Source organism: Camarhynchus parvulus, chromosome 12 (assembly GCF_901933205.1).
Source record: "Camarhynchus parvulus chromosome 12, STF_HiC, whole genome shotgun sequence".
Classification (NCBI taxonomy): Eukaryota; Metazoa; Chordata; class Aves; order Passeriformes; family Thraupidae; genus Camarhynchus; species Camarhynchus parvulus.
Window position 1 is genome coordinate 18,474,648 of NC_044582.1, and position 24,538 is coordinate 18,499,185.

Here is a 24,538-nt window from a genome sequence, read left to right on the forward strand (position 1 = left end):
TTTTAGGATTTTACTAATGAAATTCTGATTTTAGAGTGTTAAAGTTGGGCCCCTCAAATCCATTAAAGGCACAAGCAGGAGAGACATTGGAGGCATCAACGTTACATTAATGAGTTACATTAATTTTGATGGAGCAATGCTACTTCACCTAGATGAGAACTGGCTCATTTATTATAATTATTTTTAGTCTATAGTACCTGGAAACTCCATTTCTTTAGGCACCTTCCAAAGAACTTATTGGCTGGATCAAATCTTTATTTTTATTCTTTGTTAATGTGTTTGACCCAGCTCCATGGACAGGAGGTTTCTTGGAATTGGAAGGAATTCTGCAAGACCAGGAGAACTTCATGGGCCACAGCCAGGGAGGTTAGAGCCCAGGGTGGAAATTCAGGTGGAAATTCACAGTTTGGTTACAAAGCATAGCAGCAAAGGCCAGGTGAGTGTCCCTGCTCTCATGGTGGCCTTCCTGTGCAGCGCTGGGGTGACAGCACTGGGTGATTCACACTTTTTTCCTTCTTTTCCCAGTGTTTGACCCCTCTTGGTCACTGCCAGGACCACCTTGCTGCATCCACAGGGCCGTGCCAAACCCAGTTTGCATCTCCAGTTGTCATAGCAAGGTAAAACAAACATCCAAAAGATTAAGGTGGCAGCCAGAAAAAGATGAATCTATTGGCTCTTTTCCAAGTTTTTTTTCCCTACACACCCCTTGTGCCATGAACTTCAATCCTGCTTGAGCTGGAACTTTCTGTTTGGTAACAAAGCACCTGGTGGAGGCAAATTCTCGTCCCCCCTGGGAGCAGGGACACAGAGGTGACACAGAGCCCTCTCCAGTGTTGGTGGGTGATGTTGTGGAGCCTCTCAGAACACGGAGTCATCGAGGACACTGCAGGAGAAGCCTTCAGCCAGGCTGCCCACCTCGGTCTCCGTGGAGCTGGGGCAGGTCCGTGCTCTCTGCAAAGCAAACACCCCTTGGAGCTGAGAGGGTGGCTTGGGCTGAGGGAGAGCTAAGAGTTCAAATTGGAGCATTCAGAGAGGGATTAACCCAAAATGTTTCATGGCTGAGGAGCTCAGAAGCTTTGGGTTCAACAGGAGGATTTCACCCTCTGGCTGAAGCTCTCACTGAGCTGCTCATTCTCTGTCCCTCCTGCCCTGCACTCCCAAACTCCCCATTAGCCAAATTCTCCCTCAGTGGCCACCCCTCTGTAGCCAAGAACAAGGAGCCCAGGAGGAGCTGGAGGGCACAGAATCATTACATCATTAAGGCTGGAAAAGATCTCCCAAGATCATCAAGTCCAACCTTCAGTCAGATCCCACCACACCCACTAAATCCTATCCCAAAGGGCCACATCCAAAAACCAAAAGTGGTTTTTGAGCTCTCCCAGGGCTGGGGACTCCACCACTGCCCTGGGGAGCCTGGCTCTCTGGCAGTGAGGGATCATGGTTTGAGGCACAGGAATTTTTCTGAATACAAGGCAGCAGAGCCATTGATGGGATCACATCCTTACAGAGCATTATGGGATCACATCCTGACAACATTTATGGGATATCTGGAGAGCCATTTATGGGATACATTTACAAGCATTGATGGGATCACATTGAAATTGTCATTTATGGATAGCGAGCTGCACAAACAGGAGTGCAGGACTGCAGAAGGAGGCAGCAGCAGTGGCTGAGCTGCTGGGAAGCCCTGCAGGGTGACAGTGACACTGCAGGGACCAGCAGGTGACACTGCAGGGACCAGCAGTTCCCACGGGACACCACCTGCAGGGCTTTCATCACCTCAGCCCTGTTTACACCGAATTTAGGAACTGAGTGTCCCCAACAAACAACTTCCCTGTCCCTGGTGGCCTCAGCAGGACCTGGGTCACGTCCTCAGCGCTCCCTGGCAGTGCCACCAGCCTTGTGGCCGTGGTGCCAGCAGGGAGCCTCTGGCTGGTGTCACCCACCACGGCCTGCTCACCTGGAGTGAGGAGTGAAAACAAGGCAGGGCTGCTGCTGAGAGCCTGAACCTGCCTTTGCAAGCTCACCTTTTCCAGCTGCAGCATTAATGTTTGCTATTTCTCATGCTCTTAGTTGTGATGCCCCAAGTCGTGGTGTTTTGCACCATTTAATTAAAAACAAACATTACAGGATAATCTTCTAAGCCTGTTGCCTCAACCAGACCATGGAGGAAGAACAACATGCAAAACATCAAACCCCTGTTCCAAGGGGACAAATGGAAATCAAAGTGCTGAGCAGCCCTTCCCCTGAGCAGACAATGAGGGGTTTATCTTATCTGCAAGATAAATGTATTTATCAGAAGTGACAGCAAACCCAGAAAGGCTTAAGTCCAGCTTAAGTAGGAGCAGAACACTTTGAATTGTGAGGCTGAACAAAAGCAGCTCTCCAGGAGCCACCCTGCAGCCTCTGTCCGGCTGGGGAGAAACTGCAATTCCTGCAGAGGGCAGAGCCACGGGTGAGCCCAAATTCAGAAATTCAGTGTGGGAGCAAAGAACCAGCCCGGAGTCAGGAATGGAGCTGGCAAAGGGAAAACCTGGAGAGGAATTCTGCTGGAGTCAGGAATGGAGCCAGCAAAGGGAAAACCTGGAGAGGAATTCTGCTGGAGTCAGGGATGGAGCCGGCAAAGGGAAAACCTGGAGAGGAATTCTGCTGGAGTCAGGAATGGAGCCAGCAAAGGGAAAACCTGGAGAGGAATTCTGCTGGAGTCAGGGATGGAGCCGGCAAAGGGAAAACCTGGAGAGGAATTCTGCTGGAGTCAGGAATGGAGCTGGCAAAGAGAAAACCTGGAGAGGAATTCTGCTGGAGTCAGGAATGGAGCCGCAAAGGGAAAACCTGGAGAGGAATTCTGCTGGAGTCAGGAATGGAGCCAGCAAAAGGGGAAACCCGGACAATTCCACTTAACCCTTCTGTTCCTTTTTAACCCTTCTGTTCATTTTTAACCCTTCCCAAACCACAACACCTGCAAGCAAAGCCAGAGCAGCAGCAGACTGGGACCTGGGCAAAGGAAGCAGCCACACAGCGAGGTGAGAATCTCCCACACCAGGGAGGATGGCAAAAACAGCCTCAGGAATTGCTAAATCCAATGGGGTTAGTGGCCATGGGGTTGGACTTGATGGTCTTGGTGATCTTTTTGAGATTTAGTGATTTTATCTTTGCTCTCAGCCTTACAGGTAAAAAGCAGCACATAAACAAAAGCATTCATTTTAGTTTTAAAAAAAAAAAAAAAAAAAAGTTTATTTACCTCATAGTCAATGGGGAAAGGGTCTCGGAATTTGTTGCTGGGCGTTGGGATTGGTGGGAACAGTTTACTCCAAACGTGGTTTCTGTAAGAAACAGCAGTGGGGGGATGTGAGAGGGTTGCTGTTCCTGGGGGATGAGGGGCCCAAGCAGCAGCACATGCTGAGCCCCAGGAGCAGCCAACTCTGCCTGCATCACTTCCTGTCAGGGATGATTGTTGGAACCCTAACTGCTAAGTTACAGTTTAAATTTTTTATTATGTGATATAATACACTTTTATTTAAATTATTTACTTATAATTTTAGTTTTATAATTTAATTTTGGAAGGTTTTTTTATGGTTTCTGGTTAAACATAATGTTTTTGTGGAATGGTTTTTATTTTAGTGTTTGTTAGCCCTGAAAGTTAAAAATTCTTAGCAGTTAGCGTTCCAACAAGTAATGGTCCCCCCTGGGGCTGGCAGCTGTGCCACTCCTCACAGGACACCTCTGGGCCCTGGGGACGGGCAGGTGACAGGAGGGGTGGGTGAGGCTGTCCCCATCCCGTGCCAGGGCTTTTGGGGCTGTCTGGGGAGAGCTGAACTGCTCTGATCTGTCTGTTCACACTGCTCCTCCCAAAGGGCTCTGCTGTCAGGTGCCTCGTTTGGACAGCCAGGACAAGCTGCCTCGTGCTCAGGCTTTGGTGTCTGGCCATAAACTGCCAGTGCCTGGTGGCAGGAGAGCAACCACAAATAACTGTGTGCCAAGGGAGCTGGGAGCAGGCAGGGGAAGGCACCAGGGGCAGCTGGCAGCAAATGGATGTGCTCAGTGCTGTGATAACCCATGCTGCTCACTCCCCTGAGACCCCCTCCCTGCCTGCCACTGCCTGGGCTCTCAGCACAGGGGCTTTGTGACAGCAGAGGGGACTGTTCCTTGTCTGTGGTGCATGCCAGAGCTCAGATCTCACATTCCTGCTGCTGAACACCCTCGCTGTCTCCAGCCCTGGATAGCACCATGGCCAAAAGGGGCAGGTTCAGTGGGGACTTGGCCCGAGTGAGGAGTGCTCAGCCCAGAATTGGTACCCAGGGTCTGTTCTGGAGGAAGCAGAGATGTGTTCAGGCACCAAGGGCAGATCTGCTCCTCTGCCCCCTTTATTTTGTGACAATCCCTCTGGCTGATGTCTGCTTAGTTCAGTGCTTATGTTCTTAGGTCTATTCTTCTTCCAGAAGCTTTCTGAGTTCTGTCAAGTTTACCTTTATCCTATTACTATTCTCCTGGTGAGGAGGAATAATATTTTCTGTCTGTCAGCCTGGAACTAAACCTTCCTGAGCTGCTGCTGCCTTGAAGGTGACATTGATGCTTCACTAATTATCAGGTGAAGGGAAGGGCCACACACCCCACAGACACGAGCTGTGGGATGTCTCCCCTCTGCTGCACAGGATGAGGCTTTGGGAGGGAATTGTACAGCCACAAATGGGAATATGGGCAGGAAAAACAGGGTGTGAGGTGTTTTGGGGGAAACACTTGCTTTTTTTTGTTGATTGGTGTGTTCCTCGTTGTGCTGTTTGCCAAGAAAAGATTTTGATGGAGCCATACCAAAATTATTTATTGAGGCAGCAAAAGCATTAATTACATGTCACTTCTGGAAGGGGAGTACTTAGGGAAGGTGCACAAATGCCCATGAGAAATGAGGCAGAAGTGTGTCCATGAGGGCTGCTTTGCCCCTCAGGTCGCTGCTGGGGTGGTGCCCTCAGAATGGTTCTGTTCTTTTTTGGAGGTTACTGAAAAGCCAGAGTTATGTGGTTAAAGATCTTGTCACAAACAGCATCCCAGGTATCTCTTTCTCCACAGGTTAAGGCACAGCCTTTTTCCATTGTCACTGCTTGGACCTTCAGGCCTTGGACACACCCCACAGGACCCTGGTGCCTTAAATCAGCATTTCAGGGTCTGGGCTTTGCGCTGTGTCTGCCTTTCTGAAATTTCCACTCTTCCCACAGGCTGTGACACGGAAAGGCTGGAGATAAACATGATAAACAAGCAGGAGAACAAGCTCTCCTTGCTCTGGGATGAGATTGAGGAGGTATTTGGTTTAACTCTATGTCAGAGTGCCTCCCCTGAGATTCCCCATGGAGGTTTTCCAGAGCTGGCTGGTGGCCCATGGGCTGCTGAGGGTGCAGAAGGGGGGGTACCTGGGTGACCACACTGATTTTGGGGTGTGGAGGGCACTGAGTGCCCTCATGCCAGAGCAAGTTCCTGACTCCATCCTCCTGTGGGCTCACAGGAGAAAATGTTATTCCTGGGGAAGTACAGTGCTCACTGCTAAAGGCAGAGAGCAAACCAGGAGAGCATTCAATTGTGGTTTTTATCAAGACTCTAACCCCATCAGCCTCTGCAAGCGAGTGAAGGGAAGAGCCTGCCCAAACAGTCCCAGAGGGCCCCTTTGCCTTGTAGCACTCCTCCCAAATGGTGGGCTTTAACCCTGATGCCTGCAAGTACACAGAAAAATTTATGGAGCTCTTTGCTGTAATGAAATTCCTTATAATGGCTGAAATCACACGAAATTTGAAACGATTCCGTGGCTTGAATTGCAGAGTGCACTTCATGAATTTTCAAGAGCAGTAAAAACAGAGACTACTAATGAAACTGTGATCTAGGAAACCTGCTCAATTTTTCTTTTTTTAATATCTGCAGGTACAACCCTGTGTTTCATCTTCGTACACTTGCCCATCCTCCCAGGGCAGGCTGGGGATTAGAGAAGGAGAAGGAGCAAGGAGCAGCAGGGAAGGGTGGAATAAGGTGAGCAGCTCCATGAAATTCAGAGAAGCAGGGAGGTAAAATTTTCATCATGTTGGCAAAGAGAGAAAGTAATGAGCCTTTGAGCATTGGGGAATTTTACACTGGAGAGAAACTCCTGGGAGCAACCAAGGTAGCAGCAAGCAGCTGAACCTGGAAAAGCTCCCTGAAATTTGGATTAAAATCATAAAATAAATTAGTGCAGCATCTCCAAGTTGAGTAGAATTGTACCCTGGATTTATTTCTTCCCCTGTGTGTGTTCCAGGATCTCCAAAGGGGATAAATGTAATTTTCAAATGCTGTCAGAACTCCACAGGAAGCATGGAGCAAACTGCTGCTAACTGGTGTTGGCTCTGCTGTCCCAAAGAGAGAGGAGAGAGCTGGAGATGATGCTGGAGCAGGGGAGACCTCCAGCTCCAGGTCAATCCATAAAAGAATCATGTAAGTAAGAGAAATTTGGGGATTTTCAGCAAGACATCAAGGCTGCATAGCTGAGGACAGGTGTGTGACATGGGATTGTCACTGACATTTTTTTATGAAAAATCCTTTGCCAGAATCTTTTCTCCTGAGAAGCTGGGGAGCTTCAGCTTCTCCATGTTTTGCTGCTTTGGAATGTGATTTGGAGAATTGTTTACCCAGCATGTGAAATTGTTTTTAATTAATGACCAATCAGAAGTCCAGCTGTGTCGAGGCTGTGAGCAGTCACAAGATTTTATTATTCATTCTTTGCTAGCCTTCTGATGTCTCCTTTCTCTTTCTTTGGTGTAGTTTTAGTATATCATTTTCTTTTAATATAATATATAGCATAAAATAATAAATCAGCCTTCTGAAACATGGAGTCAGGATTCTCATCGCTGCCCTTGTTGGGGTTGCCTACAAATTCCACAGGGATAAACTCCCTGTGCTGCTCGTGCCAGAACCCTCCTGAGCAGAGCCCTGAGAACAGCTCCCACAGGCAGAGTTCATCTCAGTTATCCTCTTGGAGCATCCTGTCCACAACACCTTTGTTGGATAAAGGAAACACAGCAGGGACAGGAGAACAGCCAAGGATGCATCAGGATGAGCAACAAATAAAAAGGCACTAAAGAAATTAATAGGGAATTAGCACTTCCATTAAGGAGAGATGTGTTTATTGTGGACTGGTAATTGCTGCTTGCTGCATGTTTCAGGGAGAAACTTCTAATTACATGGAGCCTTTAATCCATCACTTATGATTTGGCTGTCACAGACACAAATCCAAAGTGTAGCTGGGCTTCTTCACTGCACATTTGGGGAGTTCTGGCCTTTGCTATATATAGCATCCAGAGCCAGAGTATAATTAAAAATAAATTCAATATTTGAAATACTCAAAGAGGTCTGGGTATTTTGGCCATGAAGGATGCTCTGAGCAGCTTTCACCAGGGATAAATGAAGATTCCTGGGGAAATCACTGACCCAGTCAGATGCATTTAATGAAGAAATGAGATAAGGACAAACAGATTTTAACAAATTTTAACAAATTCACCTCACTCAATATATGGGTTTGTTGTACAAGATTAAATTGAATAACTCTCTTACCCCACCAATTTTGCTGAATGTTATTATTGATAATTAATGGGGCTAATTATTTTTGCTTTGTATATTTAGGCAAACTCAGCTTTTGCTCAGAATTAAGCAAAGCTTGTGACATCCCCCCACACTTGTTGAATACCTGGCCCTTGGTTATATTGTAATTTAAAAAAAAATGCTAATACTTACATTTGGCATATTTATAGCAACAAACAGCAGTGTGCAGGATGTGGACACACAGAGCAGAGTGAGAATCCAGGCTATGGAATTCTCCATTTTATTTTGTCCTGAATTTCAAGGGAAAAAAAATTAAATGTATTATTTTAGTACAGATTATTTGAAATGTGTTTAGAATTTAAATATTGTAACTATTTCATTAGATGCTTAATGTGGTTGCATTCAGAAAACAAATTAACATGCAGATTCTGAAGACTTGATATCTAGAATAACAAATGTAGATTTGTAGAAATGTAGAGCTTCAAGAAGAGTTTCCATGGCACTGAATTTCTGATTTCAGCAATAATTTTCTTTTATTTTGAAATAAAGGAGAGAACAAGTGGCTGAGAAAGTGGCAGGAACCTGTATTGTGCCAACGACCTGCAACAAGCCCCTAAAAATTCCTTTCCATGAGAAAAACTGGATTAAGTGGTCCTGTCCTTGGATATTGTTGAGATTTAAATAAATTTTTAGGGAAGACCAACTTTGTTTTGCCATCAGAATGAATTTTCCACGTTTGCTGTGTGAGCCAGGTGGGGAGGTCAAGGGGATGTGTTGAAGAAAGGAGGCAAAACCCTGAAAATGTGAATTCCTGGTACAAGAGGGGAAATGTAGTAAACAGGAGTGTAACAGAGTATTTTTAAGTGAAAACAAGGAAGTTGAGAAACTCCAAAGATAAGAGCAAAGGAGGATGTCTAAGAACAAACAGTTGATAACGTGCAGTGATAAAGGAACTGTTATTTCCACAACAACTTGGTCAGCAAGCAGGAAATACAAAACAGCATGGGGCAAATATCAGGCTCCAAAGATGCTAAAATCAAGTTCTTTTTTTTCTCCCAGCATTTAAGGGGTGAGACAATTTCAGTAAATTAAATTCAAAGCTCTGTTTTCCTGTTTCCTATTAGAATTTTGTGATGTTGGCACGCTCTTGATTAGGCAGCATTGCTCCCCGGCAGTGGGGATGCTAAAAGATGTTAAAAGATGCTAAAAGAATGTTCTTTTTTCCCTCAGCATTGAAAGGGTGAGATAATTTCAGTGAATCAATGGCTGATGTGGCCTCTCATATTTATTTCCAGCATGAACATCACAATGGGAGCAGGCAAAAACCTGAAAAAACTGCAGTGATGCAAGAAAAGGCCTTGAGTTTAAAGCAACCTCTGGAAATTTCACAAAGCATTGCTTAAAAACAATCTTCTTGCAATTAGTTTGTTTTTAATGGAACGGATTTAAATCCCCTTGGCATTAACAAGTCAGGTTTTTCCTTCAAATCTCTGTTTTGTCTGTTTCCTGTGAGAATTCTGGGCAGGCTCCTGATGAGGCAGCATTGGCTCCCCAGTTAGCAGTGGAATATTGGGAATTCTCACCAACATAAATGATGTCACTCCAGTCACTCCAGACTCCTGGGGCACGGCAGATGTGGTTGAGGTTGGCCCTGATCCTGATGGAATATCTGCTGCTGGCATCCACCCGCAGCTGGAAACTGCTGGAGGAGAGACTCAGGATCTGTCAGGAACACAATTTGTGCTGTCAGAGATTAATTAAGACTCAACCATTCAGAAAACAAATTCAAATTTTTATTGTTTCTATTAACTGCAAGCTGCTGGCCTTGCTTTGGAGGTAAGAATCCCATTTTTATAGGTGTAACTTCTCCTAACACACCAATATTCCAGAGAAAATTCCTGGGAAATGCCTCATTTCTCCATTCTTCCTGCAGATTCTTAATGCAGCATTTTCTAAATGGTAAAAACTGTTCTGAACCCAGATGCATAAGCTGAATAAATCCAATTTTGTCCTGCTTCCCCAAGTTCCTTGGGGATGGTTTGTTGCAGATTGAAATGGCATTGAGGAAAAGAGGAAGGCAGATTCCAGCTAGAGAGGACAGGAATGTTGGATAATCTTGGATGCTGGAGGAGCAATTACCTGCTTGTTACCTGACTTCAGGTTGATGAGATAAAATTCATATTCAAAACATTCCTCGTGGAAAGGAGAAATTGGCTTCTCCCACGTGGCCAGGAGATCGTTTTGCTCCAGGGATATGCTGATATTTCTGGGAATATTCACTTTCTCTGCAAAAAGAAAACCATACACCTGAGTTATTTATAGAGACAAGTTTAAATACGAAAAACCTGGAGCATTTTATAACCTGAGAGTGTTTCCAAGTAGGACCTATAATTATTGCATTTATTTCCCTTTTTGCACTGAAAAGATAAGGATTTAAGAGGAATAACTACATTTCTGGTAATAATTATAGGAAAACTGTTTGGAAAATCCACTTAAAAGTTTTGGAAATTTAGATTACCGGGGAAAGAGGAATTTATTAAATTAATTTCTACAGAAGGATTAAATTAATGATAGAATAGTTAGAAAAATTTCATTTCCAGGAAAAAAGAAAATGCAGATGTAGCCAGGAAAGTTATTGAAAAATGGAAAAAATTCAAAGGAATTCAGCTGCTGTTATGGGGATGATTTCTAAAAAGACATTTTGTGATTTTTTCTCTTAGTGAAGTCATGAAAATGAGAACTGTTATCTGTTTAAAAAAAGAAAAAGGTATGGAACTAATGCAGGAAAGTAAATTATTTGTGTGGATGAAAGATGATAGACAATCATGGCTGATATTCCCTTTTATTCCAGACTCTAATGCCTTCCTTTAAGGACAGGGTTAACTTGAACACCACGTGTCTCACTCCTTTTAAAGGAAGGCTGCAAAATTAAGGGTAATAAAAACAGTGTTTTAAAGTATATTGACTAAATCAACTGAAAATTAATATTGGAAATAATGCTTTAGTTAACAAACAGAAAACTAATTGCCTTTACTAGCTTTTAGCTTTGCAATTCTATATTTTTTAATAGATGGTTAAAATCAAACTTAGCTAAAACAATCCAGTTATTTCTTCCAATTCCCTTAAGATGACTATACAAAATCAACACATCCTTTCACCTGCATCAAGAACCACTCAATCCAACAGAGCTTCCTCACATTTTGACAATCCTGCCAGACATTTAGGATATTTTTTTTAATGTATTCCTACTCACCAATGGCATTTTGGTTAAATAGCTGCTGAAAAGGCTTGATTGCAGCACGTTTGCTGGAGCCATTAATGTGAACGACAATGAGGTTGTCAATCTCACCAGGCTGAATCTGAGTACTTGAAAATCTGCACTCAATATTCCTGCTCCACTTGTCTTTGCTGTAAGTGGGACATTCCTCTGTGTGTGTCTCATACCTAAATTAAAATGCTGGTGAGACAAGGTGTTCTTAAATAAATTCCCTGCTGGCTGGAGAAGCAGCAAACACCAACCTGTAAAACAGGAAATATTTGGTGTCTTCTGGAGCCCCTTGGCCAGGGAGCCAGCTGCAATGGAGAGAGACATTGCCAGGGATGGTGACATGGGTGACACAGGACAGGTTGGTGACAGAGGTCTCTGCAGCACCTGGAGAGGCAAGGAATTACAGAGCAGAAAGAAAACCTCACTGCAAAAATCATAACAAGTTCCTGTTGCTAAAACACTTTGATTCCAGTTTGGGCCCTTGGGCCATTATAGCTGTGTCTGTTACATCTAATTTTCTTCCTTTTTGATTCCAGTTTGAGCCATTGTAGCTGTGTCTGTTACATCTAATTTTCTTCCTTTTTGATTCCAGTTTGGGCCACTGTAGCTGTGTCTGTTGCATACAATTCCCCTCCCCATCACACAGCTCTGTGGCTTGGGAAGGATGCAATTCCCAAGCAGTGAGTAAAGCTGTGCCACACAGCCCTGTGTATTTCATGTGGAACAAGGCAGCAATATCCTAGGTGCACCATGCTAGGTTAACTCAGCCTTAGCAAGGCATTGTTAGAAAATTTTATAGGTGTTGTTGACATTTTGCACCTCCAGATTGTACTCCAGGCTCCACTGCAGCAGGGAAAAGGTCTGGACTAAATCCTTTTGTAGCAGGTAGAGCGGAAAATGCTGTATTTTTATTTTAAAGAACTAAACCTGTCACCTTTTAATGTTCAGTCCACAGATTGGGGCAGAACACAAACCCCAGGCCTCCCCTGGGTGTTCTTACCTGGCAGAGGTGGGAGGTTTCCCTCCACCCAGTCGCTGCTGATCTGGAGGCCCTCCTGGAGGAGCAAGGTGCGCACGCGGGCGGAGAAGCCGTTGTGAAGCGCCGCCGTTCGCACGCTGCGAGTCCTCCTGGTGTCATACTGGAAACAGAAAACTGCAAATAACCACAGGGCATCGGAGGCAAAACGAGGGACCTGCAGAGACCGAGCCACACATCGGGGTGAGTTCAGTGAGCTGAATGGGGAGCCAGTACTCAAAGCCAGGGTCCATCCTCCCCTCGAGATGAAAACTGCAATTCCCAAGGCTCGTCCCAGCAGAGCTGTGTCCACAAGGATGGCTGAGGGGGAATCTCTGCAGTTCTCAAAGCGTGGGTTTAGATAACAGAGAACAGCAGGGATTTAGCCTTCTTGGGATCCTTGATTTATTTATTTCTCTTACCTCTTCTGGCTCAGGGCTCAGGATTGTCACATCGTATCTAATGGTGGAGTTGTTTTGTTCCTGAGCAGGGTTTGGCTCCCAGTGTAACAGCACTTGTGCTAATGCAGAGACTGTGAGGGTGAAGTTAACAGGTGGCAAAACCTGGACTGGAAGGGAGAAAACAGAAATATCCATCAGTGTCCAATCCAGTGAATTGTTTAGAGCAATACCTGTTTGCAAGCACTGAGCAATACAAGCAAATAATTTCATTTTAATATTATGTTCTCTCAACAACTCTTATAAAATATTTCTAATATTTGACAAAAAAAACTTTAACCAAAACCCTATCAAATAAGAGTTTATTAAAACTTAGCTTGAAAAATGAAATTTTTACAACAGTTTCAACTTGAAAATTACTGTGATATATTACATTTGACTTGTTAATTAGGTTCAGAGTTTTCATCTTGGTCCTCATTGTCACACAGGGCTGATGGAGTGATCAACAGCATGAACAATTCTCACCCACATCAGCTTGCAGGAGAGGGCAGTGTGGGGGGCTTTCAGAGAGAAGGTTGACAGCCACAAGAAGTTGCATGTGAGAGTAGAACCAAAATGATGAACAGAGGAATTAAGCACAAATGAAAGAAAACACAGAAGGATGGGAAGGATAATTTAAAATGACAGGGCAAGAAGGATTCCTGGAGCTCCCTTGGAAATGAGGAGGAGCTCATGCTGGGGGAAATGTTAGCATATAAATAGCAGGGCAGTGAAATAATCAATCTGCTCCCCTCCAGCTCTTCAGAGCCTGCTCTCCCTTATTTGCCAAACCCCAGGCAGTTGAGGGCCATCAGGAGTGCCCAAGGCCGGGCTGGATGTGACTGAGCAGCCTGGGACAGTGGAAGGCGTCCCTGCCATGGCAGGGGTAGAACTGGATGGGCTTTAAGGTCCCTTCCAACCCAAACCATTCTGGGATTCCATGATCAGCCCCCACTGCTCTTCTCCTGTGATTCCAGCCTTTGATGCCCAGGAGTTCACATTGCAGTGGGAAAACTGCCCCAAAAAGGCTCAGAAAACCCCAACACAAGTTTTGTCCCCATGACTGGAGATTCGTTCCTCCCACAGCGAACCAGGCACCAACTGGGAACAGTCTGGGACAGGGCACTGCCCTGGCAGCTGGAAACTCCTCACCTCCTGCACCTTGAGCTGTGTTTGTTGTCCAGAGGAGGAGCAGGAAAACTGGCATCCCACTGGCCATCATCTTTGGGTGGTGGATGGGCACAGCCAGGCATCAGCACACCAGCCTTGGCACCATTTCACAGGAGCTAAAAATGAACACAAGCCGAGGGTTAAACACCCAAACCCATGGATCACGATCTATCCCCATGATCAAAGGGGTGAAACTGCTGCCTTGCAGGGATAGACTCTTCTTTTCTTGGAGGAAAATGCTTCTTGTGGGAGCTAAATTTAATACAGGCACCACTGAGCACATTTCATCTTGCTCCATTTGCCAGCCCATTCTGAAATCTGCTGCTTTCAAACCTTCATGTGGGGATGTTCAGGGCATCCATGGAATTAGAGCATTTCTCCATGGAAGATGAGTCAGGTTCGTGTAGACTGGCTTTGGGGAGAGTCCCATTTCCTCCAAGAACAGAAATAACCATATTTTAGTTCCCACTTTATATAAAATAGCTGTTTACTGGGATTTACTGTCTGGTTACTCCTCCAATAAAGCTCTCTAAAGACACAGCCACTGCTCACCTCAAGGCTAATTCTCCACCATTAATTATTGGTGTAAGAGAAACTGCTTTGTTTGTTTCTAATTTCAACGAACAACAATTTTTAATGCTTAAACACAGCATTTTCTTATGGATAGTTTCATGAATTACTGGGAGGAAAAAAAAAAATCTCATTGTAATCATTCATGTATAACCTAATATAAAAATGGCCATTCAGAACAGCAGCTTTCCAAAATGTTCTTACTGAAGAGAAATGCACCCCCCCAGCCCAATCTCAGCACCTCCCTGGGGCACTACAGCAATTGCTCACATGGAAAACATAATATTTTCCAATGGTAATGAGCAGGAATAACCCAGGGACTGGAAGCACTCCCACTGATCACAGTTGGAATAATTCTGCCGTACAGTAACTATTTTTCAAAATGCAGTCTGAGTGCTGAGTTCATTAAAATGACACATCGTCTACAGTAGAGTGTGTTTTTAATGTCCAAGTTCTCTCATTATCTATATTCACATTTTGTGCCTCTCTGCTTTCCTGACAGCCCAAATGGCACAAGGCCAGCTGAAACTCAGGAGTTTGCTAATGGATTATTCCTGGGGAGAGCCAGAGTTTGATTTTGTGTATGTTGGATTATGGAATGACATCTTGGCCAGGCATTTTGGTTCTCCCAAAATGTAGAAAGTTACAGACAATGGGACAAATATTCCTTACAGCACGCATTTCTGCCTGCACAAATTACTGGCATCAGGCTTTCTTTGCTGCTTCAAGGAACATCCTTTCATTTACCTGATGAAACTAGTAAATATTCTCATAACTTTTCTCTCTGTTTAGAAGTAAAAATTGATTATCCTCATATCCTCATCCTTGAAAATAAACAACTTTGGGAAATAAGCTTCATTAGTTTCACTGCTGAGAGCATTCACTCTTTTTTTTCCTTAAAAAAGGCAATGACTTCAGTGCATTATTAAAAAAAATCTTTTAAAAGCCTCATGTTTTGCAAGTGCTTAGCATTCACATCTGCTTGAATAACGTCAGTGTGTTGGTTTCAGGCATTATCATAACTACAACAGCTGACTCTCCCTTGGGTTTATTTAAAGTGAATTTGGCTACCTGTGGATTTTTTTTTTAATTTGTCCACAAAAAGTTAAGGGTTCTGATTTTCTTTTCCCTATACTTTCAAAGAGATCCTAAAGATATTTTTTTTCTGCCTAAAAGCTTGCATGTATTAGATCTTATATTTTCTGTGCAGCATGTTACTGAAGTGAAACTGAATATAAAATGTTACTGTAATTCAGATGAGTCCTAAATTATTATCTTGTTCTTTTCAGTTTATATTTTCTTGCTTTGTTTTCCAAAATGCTATTTGTCTTTTTCTTTGCTGCCAGACTAAGATTGAAAGCACACCTTTTGGAAGCTGTATTTCTGCAGCTGTGTAAGACCACAGCCCCTGAGAACAAACTGCAGCCTGTGATACCCTGTTTCATGGGAGAAATTGCTGAAAAGAGAATCAAAATAAGTGTACGCAAGTAAAGATGGTAACTAGAAGGCTGCAAGAGGATTGTGCTCCTCACAAAAATGGATATGGTAAGTTTTCAGGACAAAGTTTTGATAATGTTTTGGTTATATCAGCAATAAGCAGAGGGTAAAGGGGATATTCCCTTTGTGCAAGGAATATATTCCTTTTAGAAGGACAGTAGAAATCCAAAGCACAAAAACCAGCCTCCTAAAAGTAATGATTTTCTCCCTTACAGCTGATGTGTCCCAATACCTCACAAGCAACAAAGAAGCAGCAGATTCCAGGTGTTTTTCCCAGTGCAAACTGACTTTGCAAAGCAGGACCTTGGCAGTCTGCAAAGCAAGCACAAGGCAGACCCAAAGCACACCAGACACCCGGGGAGGTTACCTGGGCATCTCAGAGTCCTGCCAAGAGCTGGGTCTGTTTGTTCCCCGTCCCCTGGGTGCTCTCCCTCTGGGTTTCTTTTATAACTGCTGCCTTCCAAGTACCAACAGGGCTGGTACCTCAGAAGAGATGGCAGAGGACAAGCGAGATAAGCGTGCCTTGAAAAAGGGAACTGTGGATTTAACCACAGGGTGGAAGGCTGCATACTGGCACGGTCCAGCCCAGAAATGGGGTTATTTTATTTATATACAATGGTCTGAGAGTTCTCTGATGACTTTTCAAGAGCAGGACTGTGATGACTGACTGCAAAGAAATAACCTACAGCCGCACTGCTGATATCCCAATGTGTTCTTCCCCTAGAAAATCAAACCCAGACACTGCTGGAGAACTGTGCATGTTTTGTCCAGTTTTTTAATGCCATCTTGTCCAAAGCTCTGGCCATACAGCCTTGCAGCATTTTAGGAAGTTACCGGTGCCAGAGCAAAACCAGCTTTCTAATACTGTGCTGAGAGCTTTGAGCTGAGATCTGTTCTGCTTGGCCCAGAGGAGCTGTGGATGCCCCATCCCTGGAAGTGTTCAGGGTTGGCTGGGGCTCGTGGAAGGTGTCCCTGCCCATGGCAGGTGGCTGGATCAAGGTGAGCTTTAAGGTTCCTTCCAGCCCAACCCATTCCATGACTCTGTGATGGTATTGCAGGCTCACAAACGGGAGAGGGAACAGAATCCAACCCAGGGATGAGTCTGCAGAAAGTGGGGCTATATATGATGGAGTTATAGGAAGGATGAGAAGAAGGCTAATGACCCACCCTCATTAACAACCTGGCATCCAAGTTATTAATGTACAGGTGACACAAGCTTGGAGGGGCAAGTGCTTTGGGGCTCGGGACACAATTAAAGCTCCTGGCAAATTGGTGAAAATGGGTGTGATTCAATGTGGGCAAGATCTCAACTGCATTTAGACATTATCAAGTGCACATTAATAGCTGTAAATAATCAATTATCACTCATATCACAGATATCTGCTCTACAGAACAGGATGGGGTTTTGGGTCAGGAGGAATCTCCATCTCTGGGGCAATTTAAAGCTGTGTGGATGTGGCACTTCGGGACAGGGTTTGGTGGCGAGCCTGGCGATGATGAGGAGCAGCTGGACTTGATGATCTCAGAGGGGTTTTCCAAAATGATGCCTTTGTGATTTCAATGATTCAAACATTACATGCTACCAAATTCCTTCTCATCAGGGCGAGAAGAAACTCATCAATTCCATCCCAGTTATTTTGCCATTACCAAACTGTGTATTTTCCTCCCTGCTATAACTTATTTTCCCATTGTAAGTCCTTTTCTCTAAACTGAGACAAAGCCACGGGAAATATTTTATGTCTTCTATTGAGTGCTGTGTCTCAGTTTGGGAAGGATGTTGAGATGCTTGAGCACATCCAGAGGAGGCAACGAGGCTGGAGAGGGGCTGGGAACACAAACCCTGTGAGGAACCGCTGAGGGAGCTGGGGGTGCTCAGCCTGGAGCAAAGGAGGCTCAGGGCTGCCCCCATCACTCTGCACAGCTCCTGAAAGGTGCCTGTGCTCACCTGGGGCTGGGCTCTTTCTGCAGGAACTGACACAACCAGAGCACGCAGCCTCCAGCTGCACCAAGGGAAATACAGGTTGGATATTAGGAAAAGGTTTTTTTTTATGGAAGGAGTGATAAAGTTCTGGAATGGCTGCCTGGGGAGGTGCTGGAGTCCCCATCCCTGGGTGTGTTTAACAAAGCCTGGATGTGGCACTGGGTGCCAGGGTTGAGTTGAGGTGTTGGGGCTGGCTGGGACTCGATGATCTGAAAGGTCTCTTCCAACTCAGTGATTCCGTCAGGTTTGTTATGAATCTCTCCCGGCTGAGCACAGCCGGGTCAGCCCCGCTGAGGGAGCGGGGGCGGAGCGGGGCCCGGCCCGGCCCCGGGGCGGTACCGATGCCCGAGCCCGGCCCCGGGGCGGTACCGATGCCCGAGCCCGGCCCCGGGGCGGTACCGATGCCCGAGCCCGGCCCCGGGGCGGTACCGATGCCCGAGCCCGGCGCCGGGCGGTGCCGCTGCCCGAGCCCGGCCCCGGGTCGCGGCCCCCCGGTCCGGCGCCGCTCTGAGCTCATCGGCCGGCGCCGGCGATCCGGGAGCTGGGCCCCGGTGAGTGAGGGGGCGGCGGGCCGGGGCGGCCGTGCCGCGGATGTGGGCTGAGCTCTGGGTTGTGCCCCGCAGGGCCGGGCTGCGGCTGCTGCGGCGGCGGCACGGCGGGAGCGGCTCCGGCACCATGAGGCTGCAGGCGCCGCAGTTCCAGGCGCTCTTCACGCCGGGGCTGCGCAGCGTGGCCGGTGAGTGCGGGGGGAGCCCCGAAAATGTCCCTGAGTGCAACCCCGGGGGTAGTTCGGGTTGGGAGGGACCTTAAAGCCAATCCCTGCCATGGCAAGGACACCGTCCACTGTCCCAGGCTGCTCCCAATCAGCCCCAGCGTCCAGCCTGGCCTTGGGCACTGCCAGGGATCCAGGGGCAGCCCCAGCTGCTCTGGGAATTCCTGCCCAGTCCCTCCCCACCCTCACAAGAAAACCTCACTCCTGAACCCACCCTACCTCACCTTTTTTCCCTTCCCCCTTGCCCTGGTAAAAAGTGTCCCCGAGCGTTTTTCTGCTCCCATAGCCTTCTCCAGGCCGAACAGCCTCAGCCAGTCTCCAGGGACATGTCAGAGCTCGTTTCCCCCTTTGTAGGCCGATTCCATTATGCCCTGTTGTTCCTGGAGAAATTTGGGCTCGTGGCTCACTGTTCTCTGCTGCAAATAATCTGAATTATTTTCCTTTGTCAGCCCCTGACTGTTCAAAATGATCCCCAGCCCAGAGTGCCCAGGACCAATTATAGACCTGCCAATAGTTAAGTTTTCAAAAAAGCTTCAGAAAAATAAATCAGAATGACAGGGAAAATACCTGTGGGTGCTGAGCTGTGCCATGAATTAGTGCATTTTGCATGACGCTGTGAGTTATTTGCTGCTTCCTGCACATTTGAGTGTTTATTCCTACATCTATGATCTTAATTTTGTGAGAAGGCAGCCTATGGCTTATTGTGCCATGGTTTTATTGCTGTTTGGTTTTCCTTCCCTTCCCAGAACTGTTTGAGAAGAAGAACTATGAGCTGAGAATAGCAGGAGGGGCCGTGAGGGATTTACTGAGCGGAGTGACACCACAGGACATCGATTTTGCCACCACAGCCACACCAGCAGAGATGAAGGAAATGTTCACAGCAGCTGGGGTTCGTCTGATCAATAACAAAGGAGAAAAACACGGAACCATCACTGCCAGGGTTGGTTTTGTTTGGATCTTTTCTACTTGTCTGTGGATGTCCAGTAGAAAATTTGCTCCTTATTTGTCAAAGTATCACAGCAAGAGTTTAAATGAGCCCCTACTTCAAAGCCTGGAGTGATTTTTTTTGATAATTTATTGTAGAATTCAAGTAATTACCATGTTTTAATGCATGTAACCCATTCATGCTGCTGTGTCATCACCAGAAAAAATAATGTTGGCTGCCCACACATGATACTAATGTTTCCTGCTCCTGATTTCCTCTACCTTGCTCTTAATCCCTCTCCTGCAGGAAGATTTCTACAGGGTCTGTAGAAAATAAATAAAGTCAGGATTCTTTTCAGAAGTTCCTATTTCTCCACTCTGTATGAAAACCCTGCACACGTTGCTGTGCATGTGTCCACCCACTGTACACAAACATAGGGCTGAAAAGACGAGCATCTGTTGCATTTAATTTCATTTAATTTGAGTTCATTTCATGTCATGGTTGTGCTGAAGTAACAGTGTCTGTGGGATTTGCAGCTCCATGAACAGAATTTTGAAATTACCACTCTCCGCATAGATGTCGTCACCGACGGGCGGCACGCAGAGGTGGAGTTCACCACGGACTGGCACAAGGATGCTGAGAGGAGGGACCTCACTGTCAACTCCATGTTTTTAGGTAAATTTGAGAAACACTTATGTAGATGAAGCAGTGGATTTGAGTTTTGCCAGTGAGTTCTGTCTCTGTGTCAAAGGTGTATAAATACGTGACAAGATCTGACAGACCAGCTCAAATCACACAATTCTCATTTCCAGATGACAGTGGTTCACTGTGTCAACCACATTTATAAATTGATATTTTATTTGTCTTTTTTTTTTCTAGGTTTGGATGGGACACTCTACGATTTCTTTAATGGCTATGAAGACTTGAAAAACAAGAAAATCAGATTTGTGGGGAAGGCAGCTGAGAGAATACAAGAAGATTATTTAAGAATCCTGAGATACTTCAGGTAAGAGGTTTTGCCTTTCCTTGATAAATAAACTGTATAAAATTTCAAACATGCAAAAAGATACCAGTGATGTAAAAAGAGTTGTAGTTGTCATGTTTCCTTCCCAACCTAAATGACTTTATGATTGTTAGTAGAATAAGTTGTATAATGGTAAGAATTATTTTTAATTGTCTTTTATTTGTTTTTAGTTATTCTTACAATTGTAAGAATAATTGTAAGTTTTCTAATCTAACATCCAGGGGTTTTTTTTGGCAGATTTTATGGAAGAATTGCAGAGAAACCTGGAGATCATGAACCTATTACACTGGAAGCAATTAAAGAAAATGCCAAAGGCTTGGCTGGAATATCAGGAGAAAGGATTTGGGTAGAACTGAAAAAAATTCTTCTTGGAAACCATGTCAATCATTTGGTTCAGCTTATGTATGAGCTGGATATTGCCCAGTACATAGGTAAAGTGAAATGAAGTTTGATTTCCTACTCCTGTATCTCATACAGACTGAATTTTGTAGCAGATTGAGATCAAACTTGGGTTTACACAGAAACCAGATTTTATTTTTATGCTGTGCTAACACCCACTTTTCTTATTAACACTTCTTTGTACTTTTTGTGTGTTTTAGGGCTACCACTTGGTGGGAATTTAGAGGAATTTGCCAGAGTCAGTAAAAACATCCAAAACCTGTCTCCAAAACCCATGACTGTCCTGACATCCTTGTTCAAGGGGAAGGATGATGTCACAAACCTGGACCTGAGGCTGAAAATCTCCAAGGAAGAAAAAAACCTTGGCCTTTTCTTGGTGAAGCACAGGCAGGAATTAACCAAAGGCTCGGGGCCAGAACCACTGAGACCATACCAGGACTTCCTGATGGATGTGAGTGGAGTTCCCATTGCCCCATTGGGGCTTCACAGGGAGCTGAATTCATTGTAAGACATTCCTCAAACCCAAACCTGCTGTGTTTTAGCAGTTCTGAGCTCTGGAGCACTTTTTGGACTGATGTAAAAGTCAGTCAGGCTGGACAATGTCCCATTCATTTCCTTGGGACCTTCCCTGGGACTGGCAGTTTGCTGTGCTCTCCTGCTGAAATATCAAACAGGAGCTGCACCTCAAGGAGAATTTGGCTTTTTTCTGTGAAATTCAGCTCTGAATGGTGGATGGGAAATCAGTGCAATTCCTGGTGTTCTTCCCAAGGCAATTTTCTAGGTGATTTTGAGGCGAATTTTTAGGTGATTTGGGGGATTTTTTTGGCGATTCTTTTGCATGATTTTTGGGATTTTTATGGTGATTTTTGGAGTGATTTTGGGGATTTTTATAGCAATTTTGAGGCGATTTTTAGGTGCTTTTGAGGCCAATTTTTAGGTGATTTTTGAGCAATTTTATGCATGATTTTTGGGGTGGTTTTGGGGCAATTTTTAAGTGATTTTTGAGGTGATTTTTGGGGATTTTTATGGTGGTTTTGTAGAGTGATTTTGGGGATTTTTACAGCAATTTTCAGGCGATTTTTAGGGGATTTTTGGGCAATTTTTGGGGTGATTTTGGGGCGATTTTGGATATTTTTGGGGCAATTTTGGGGTGTTTTTTTGGAGTGATTTTGGGTGATGTTCCGTAGGCAACCTGGGATGTTCTTCCACAGCACAATGAGGTCATTTCCAGCTGAATTCTGCTGATCCTGAGGGGAAGGAGCAGTCCCCAGGGCCAGGCCTGTCTCCCTCAGGAAAGGTGATGGATAGGGATCCCAGCTGGCATTCAGAGAGTCTCCAGGGATCTCCCAGAGCCTGCAAAACTCACTTTTAACACCTGTGAGGCCAAAGAGAGCCTTGCTCCCATAGTCCCAGCTTGGCCAAGATCCTGCCTCACAAGGATAATGGGAATAGCACAATGCTGAGCACACTTGGAGCTGTTTCATACTGAAACCTCTCTTTTTTTCCTTTTTTCTCCCAGTCTAGGGAAGCCAACACCAACTCCAAGATCTTTGAGCTCCTGAAGTACCAAGGAGAGGAGCAGCTTCTGAAGGAAATGCAGGAATGGACTGTGCCCTCCTTCCCTGTCAGTGGCCACGACCTCAGGAAGATGGGGGTGTCCTCTGGGAAGGAGATTGGGACAGCACTGCAGCAGCTGAGGGATGAGTGGAAAAAGAGTGGGTACCACATGGATAAAGAGGAACTGCTGAGCTGCCTGAAGAAGCTGTAAAGTGAATAATGACAGAACTGTTTGTGCCCTGAGCTGAGTGGAACTGGGCTCCCAGGAAACTGAGCCTCTCAAAGCCAACTGAGCATTTGTCACATTTAACAATTTCCTAACTTCTGCAAGGAGAGGTTGCATTTTGTAATAATGTAAAACATGGTTTGCCAAATCCCACCTTCTCAACCTCTCTTTGCTGTTCTTAGTGATATTTTATCATGACTTAGGGCATGAGAGGTGACAGCAAGATTTTTCTCCTTTTATATCCAGAACAAAATCCCCCCTAAAAGGTTGTTTAAGACTCTAGATAAAATCATGGAGGGGTTTTTATGTGCCTAGGAGAAAGTGAGGAAATAATGGGGTCTACCTTAACTCTTTTTGTACTTAAAGCTGGATAACAGATTGAAATACTCCAGCAGTTCCCAACAGCCTTCCATGGACAACCAGGCTGTTCCCTAGGACTATTTTTATTTTCCAGAATTCCAGAATTACTTTTAGGTTAAAAGGATGACTTGGCTGAGTGATTATCATGAATTTTCAGTAGTTTTTCAGTAACTTATCACTGAGTAACTAAATCCACAGCAAACTGGTGAAGGTTCTACATTGTATTTTCAATTTCATGTGTGAGACAAATTATTAATGTTAATTAACATGAACAAGGGGAGATCCAGCTCCTTGTCTTGGGAACTGGGGGATTTGGAGCAGAGCTATTCCTGGTCTCAGGAATGTCTTCCTGTCCCTGGGGTTTTTGGTGTGCTGTTAAAAAGTCTCTGGGAGCAGCTCTTGTGTGTACAAATCTTGTTGCAGGGTGAAGTTTTCCTACAGAACCATGGCAACAAATAAAATCCTTTGGATTTCATTTTCCTTGGATATCATTTTGCAACACTAGATGGCAACACTGGAGCAATGCTGGAAAAAATCAGCATTTTGGGCTCTCACACAACTGATTTTCCTGGGATGTCTGGTCCTTTAAATAAATGATCCTGAAGGAGCCTGGGAATTTGTGTGAGCCAGCAAGGGAAGAGGGAAAGGCTGTTTGTTAGGAAGGCAAGTCTCACAAGAACAGGATGGTGCTTAATTTAATGAGGTGATTAAATTGAAGGCTCCTTTGTGTAATTTCTGGAACTACTGAAATCTTGGGAGAGAGGTGACAAAACTCAGGGCTGTAGAGTCCTTTCAGCATTTCACCACAGTGCAGCTTTAGGGCAATGGCTGTGGAGGTGGAAAATACCAACACCTAACTTTTCCCAACATTGTTGTCAGGGTCCAACTCCCCTTGGAGAGAGGATTTTTAAGGAGAAAAGCTTGAAATTTATGATATTGACATGGACCAAGTGGATACTTTGGACAAAGTTTAGCAGGGAGATCTTCCCATGAGTGCTGAGCTTCAATTTCCAGCTGTTTGCCAGCCCTGAGAGGGGCTGGGTGTGCCTGGGTCCAATCCTGCCCCCACATTTAATCTCTGGTTTATGTCTGAAGGATTGTTCAGCTCTCAGGGAACCTTTGCACAACTCTGACCCCCAGGATTAAGGATGACAAGCCCAATCATGCATATGAACAGCAAGGAATGATTTATTTAAATTGATGCTGGCAATGATTAGCCTGAAAAGACTTTAATCAGAATTATTTACTACACAGTATAGATGCTGTGCATAGTGCAGTATTAAATCAATAATTTCAAAGCCAGTTTAATTATTAGTAAATAGAAACTGATGGGTTGAATTGGAGATTATTTGGCCAAGCTGGTAACTAGAAGCAGGAGAAGCACCATTTCCTCCATCCCTCACTGATAACACAGAGGATCCTGGTACAAAACAGCAAAACCAGATTGTTCCACAAGCACCTTCATGGACAGCCCTGCTTGGAATTCAGTGCAGGGAGCACCTGTGTTCCAACACCTCTTTAAACATCAGCCCCTGCCTGAGGTTTCCCATTGCTCTATTGAGCATTTCTGTTTATCTTCCACTAAAAATAACCCCTAGGAAAATGAAAGGCATGAAATAAAAAATATCACATATTTCAGGCAAGCAGTGCCAGCTTGGAATCTGGAAAAATGCTGGGTTTAAATAAACTCTCCTCTTTAGAGTATGGGTTGTTTAAATAGCAAATGGAGGTTTGATACACACATGGTCACGTAAAAAGTGACCATGTAAAGTTCTCTAATAGATTA

At 44.9% G+C, this 24,538-nt stretch overlaps 2 protein-coding genes across 2 annotated transcripts; one reads left to right on the forward strand and one right to left on the reverse strand.

Moving 5' to 3' along the window:
- Positions 1–858: 858 nt before the first annotated feature.
- Positions 859–13,490, reverse strand: IL5RA (interleukin 5 receptor subunit alpha). The gene is made up of 11 exons (XM_030956888.1): positions 13,424–13,490; positions 12,257–12,402; positions 11,820–11,958; positions 11,071–11,203; positions 10,805–10,995; positions 9,691–9,836; positions 9,135–9,273; positions 7,765–7,841; positions 6,328–6,347; positions 3,242–3,323; positions 859–951 (listed from the first exon to the last, which is right to left on the reverse strand). The coding sequence occupies exons 1-11, from the start codon at positions 13,488–13,490 to the stop codon at positions 859–861; spliced, it is 1,233 nt and encodes a 410-aa protein (XP_030812748.1).
- Positions 13,491–17,991: 4,501 nt separating this feature from the next.
- On the forward strand, positions 17,992–23,227 carry TRNT1 (tRNA nucleotidyl transferase 1). The gene is made up of 7 exons (XM_030956695.1): positions 17,992–18,225; positions 19,008–19,201; positions 19,723–19,861; positions 20,066–20,192; positions 20,448–20,641; positions 20,810–21,060; positions 22,129–23,227. The coding sequence occupies exons 1-7, from the start codon at positions 18,081–18,083 to the stop codon at positions 22,375–22,377; spliced, it is 1,299 nt and encodes a 432-aa protein (XP_030812555.1). The 5' UTR covers positions 17,992–18,080; the 3' UTR covers positions 22,378–23,227.
- Positions 23,228–24,538: the final 1,311 nt, after the last annotated feature.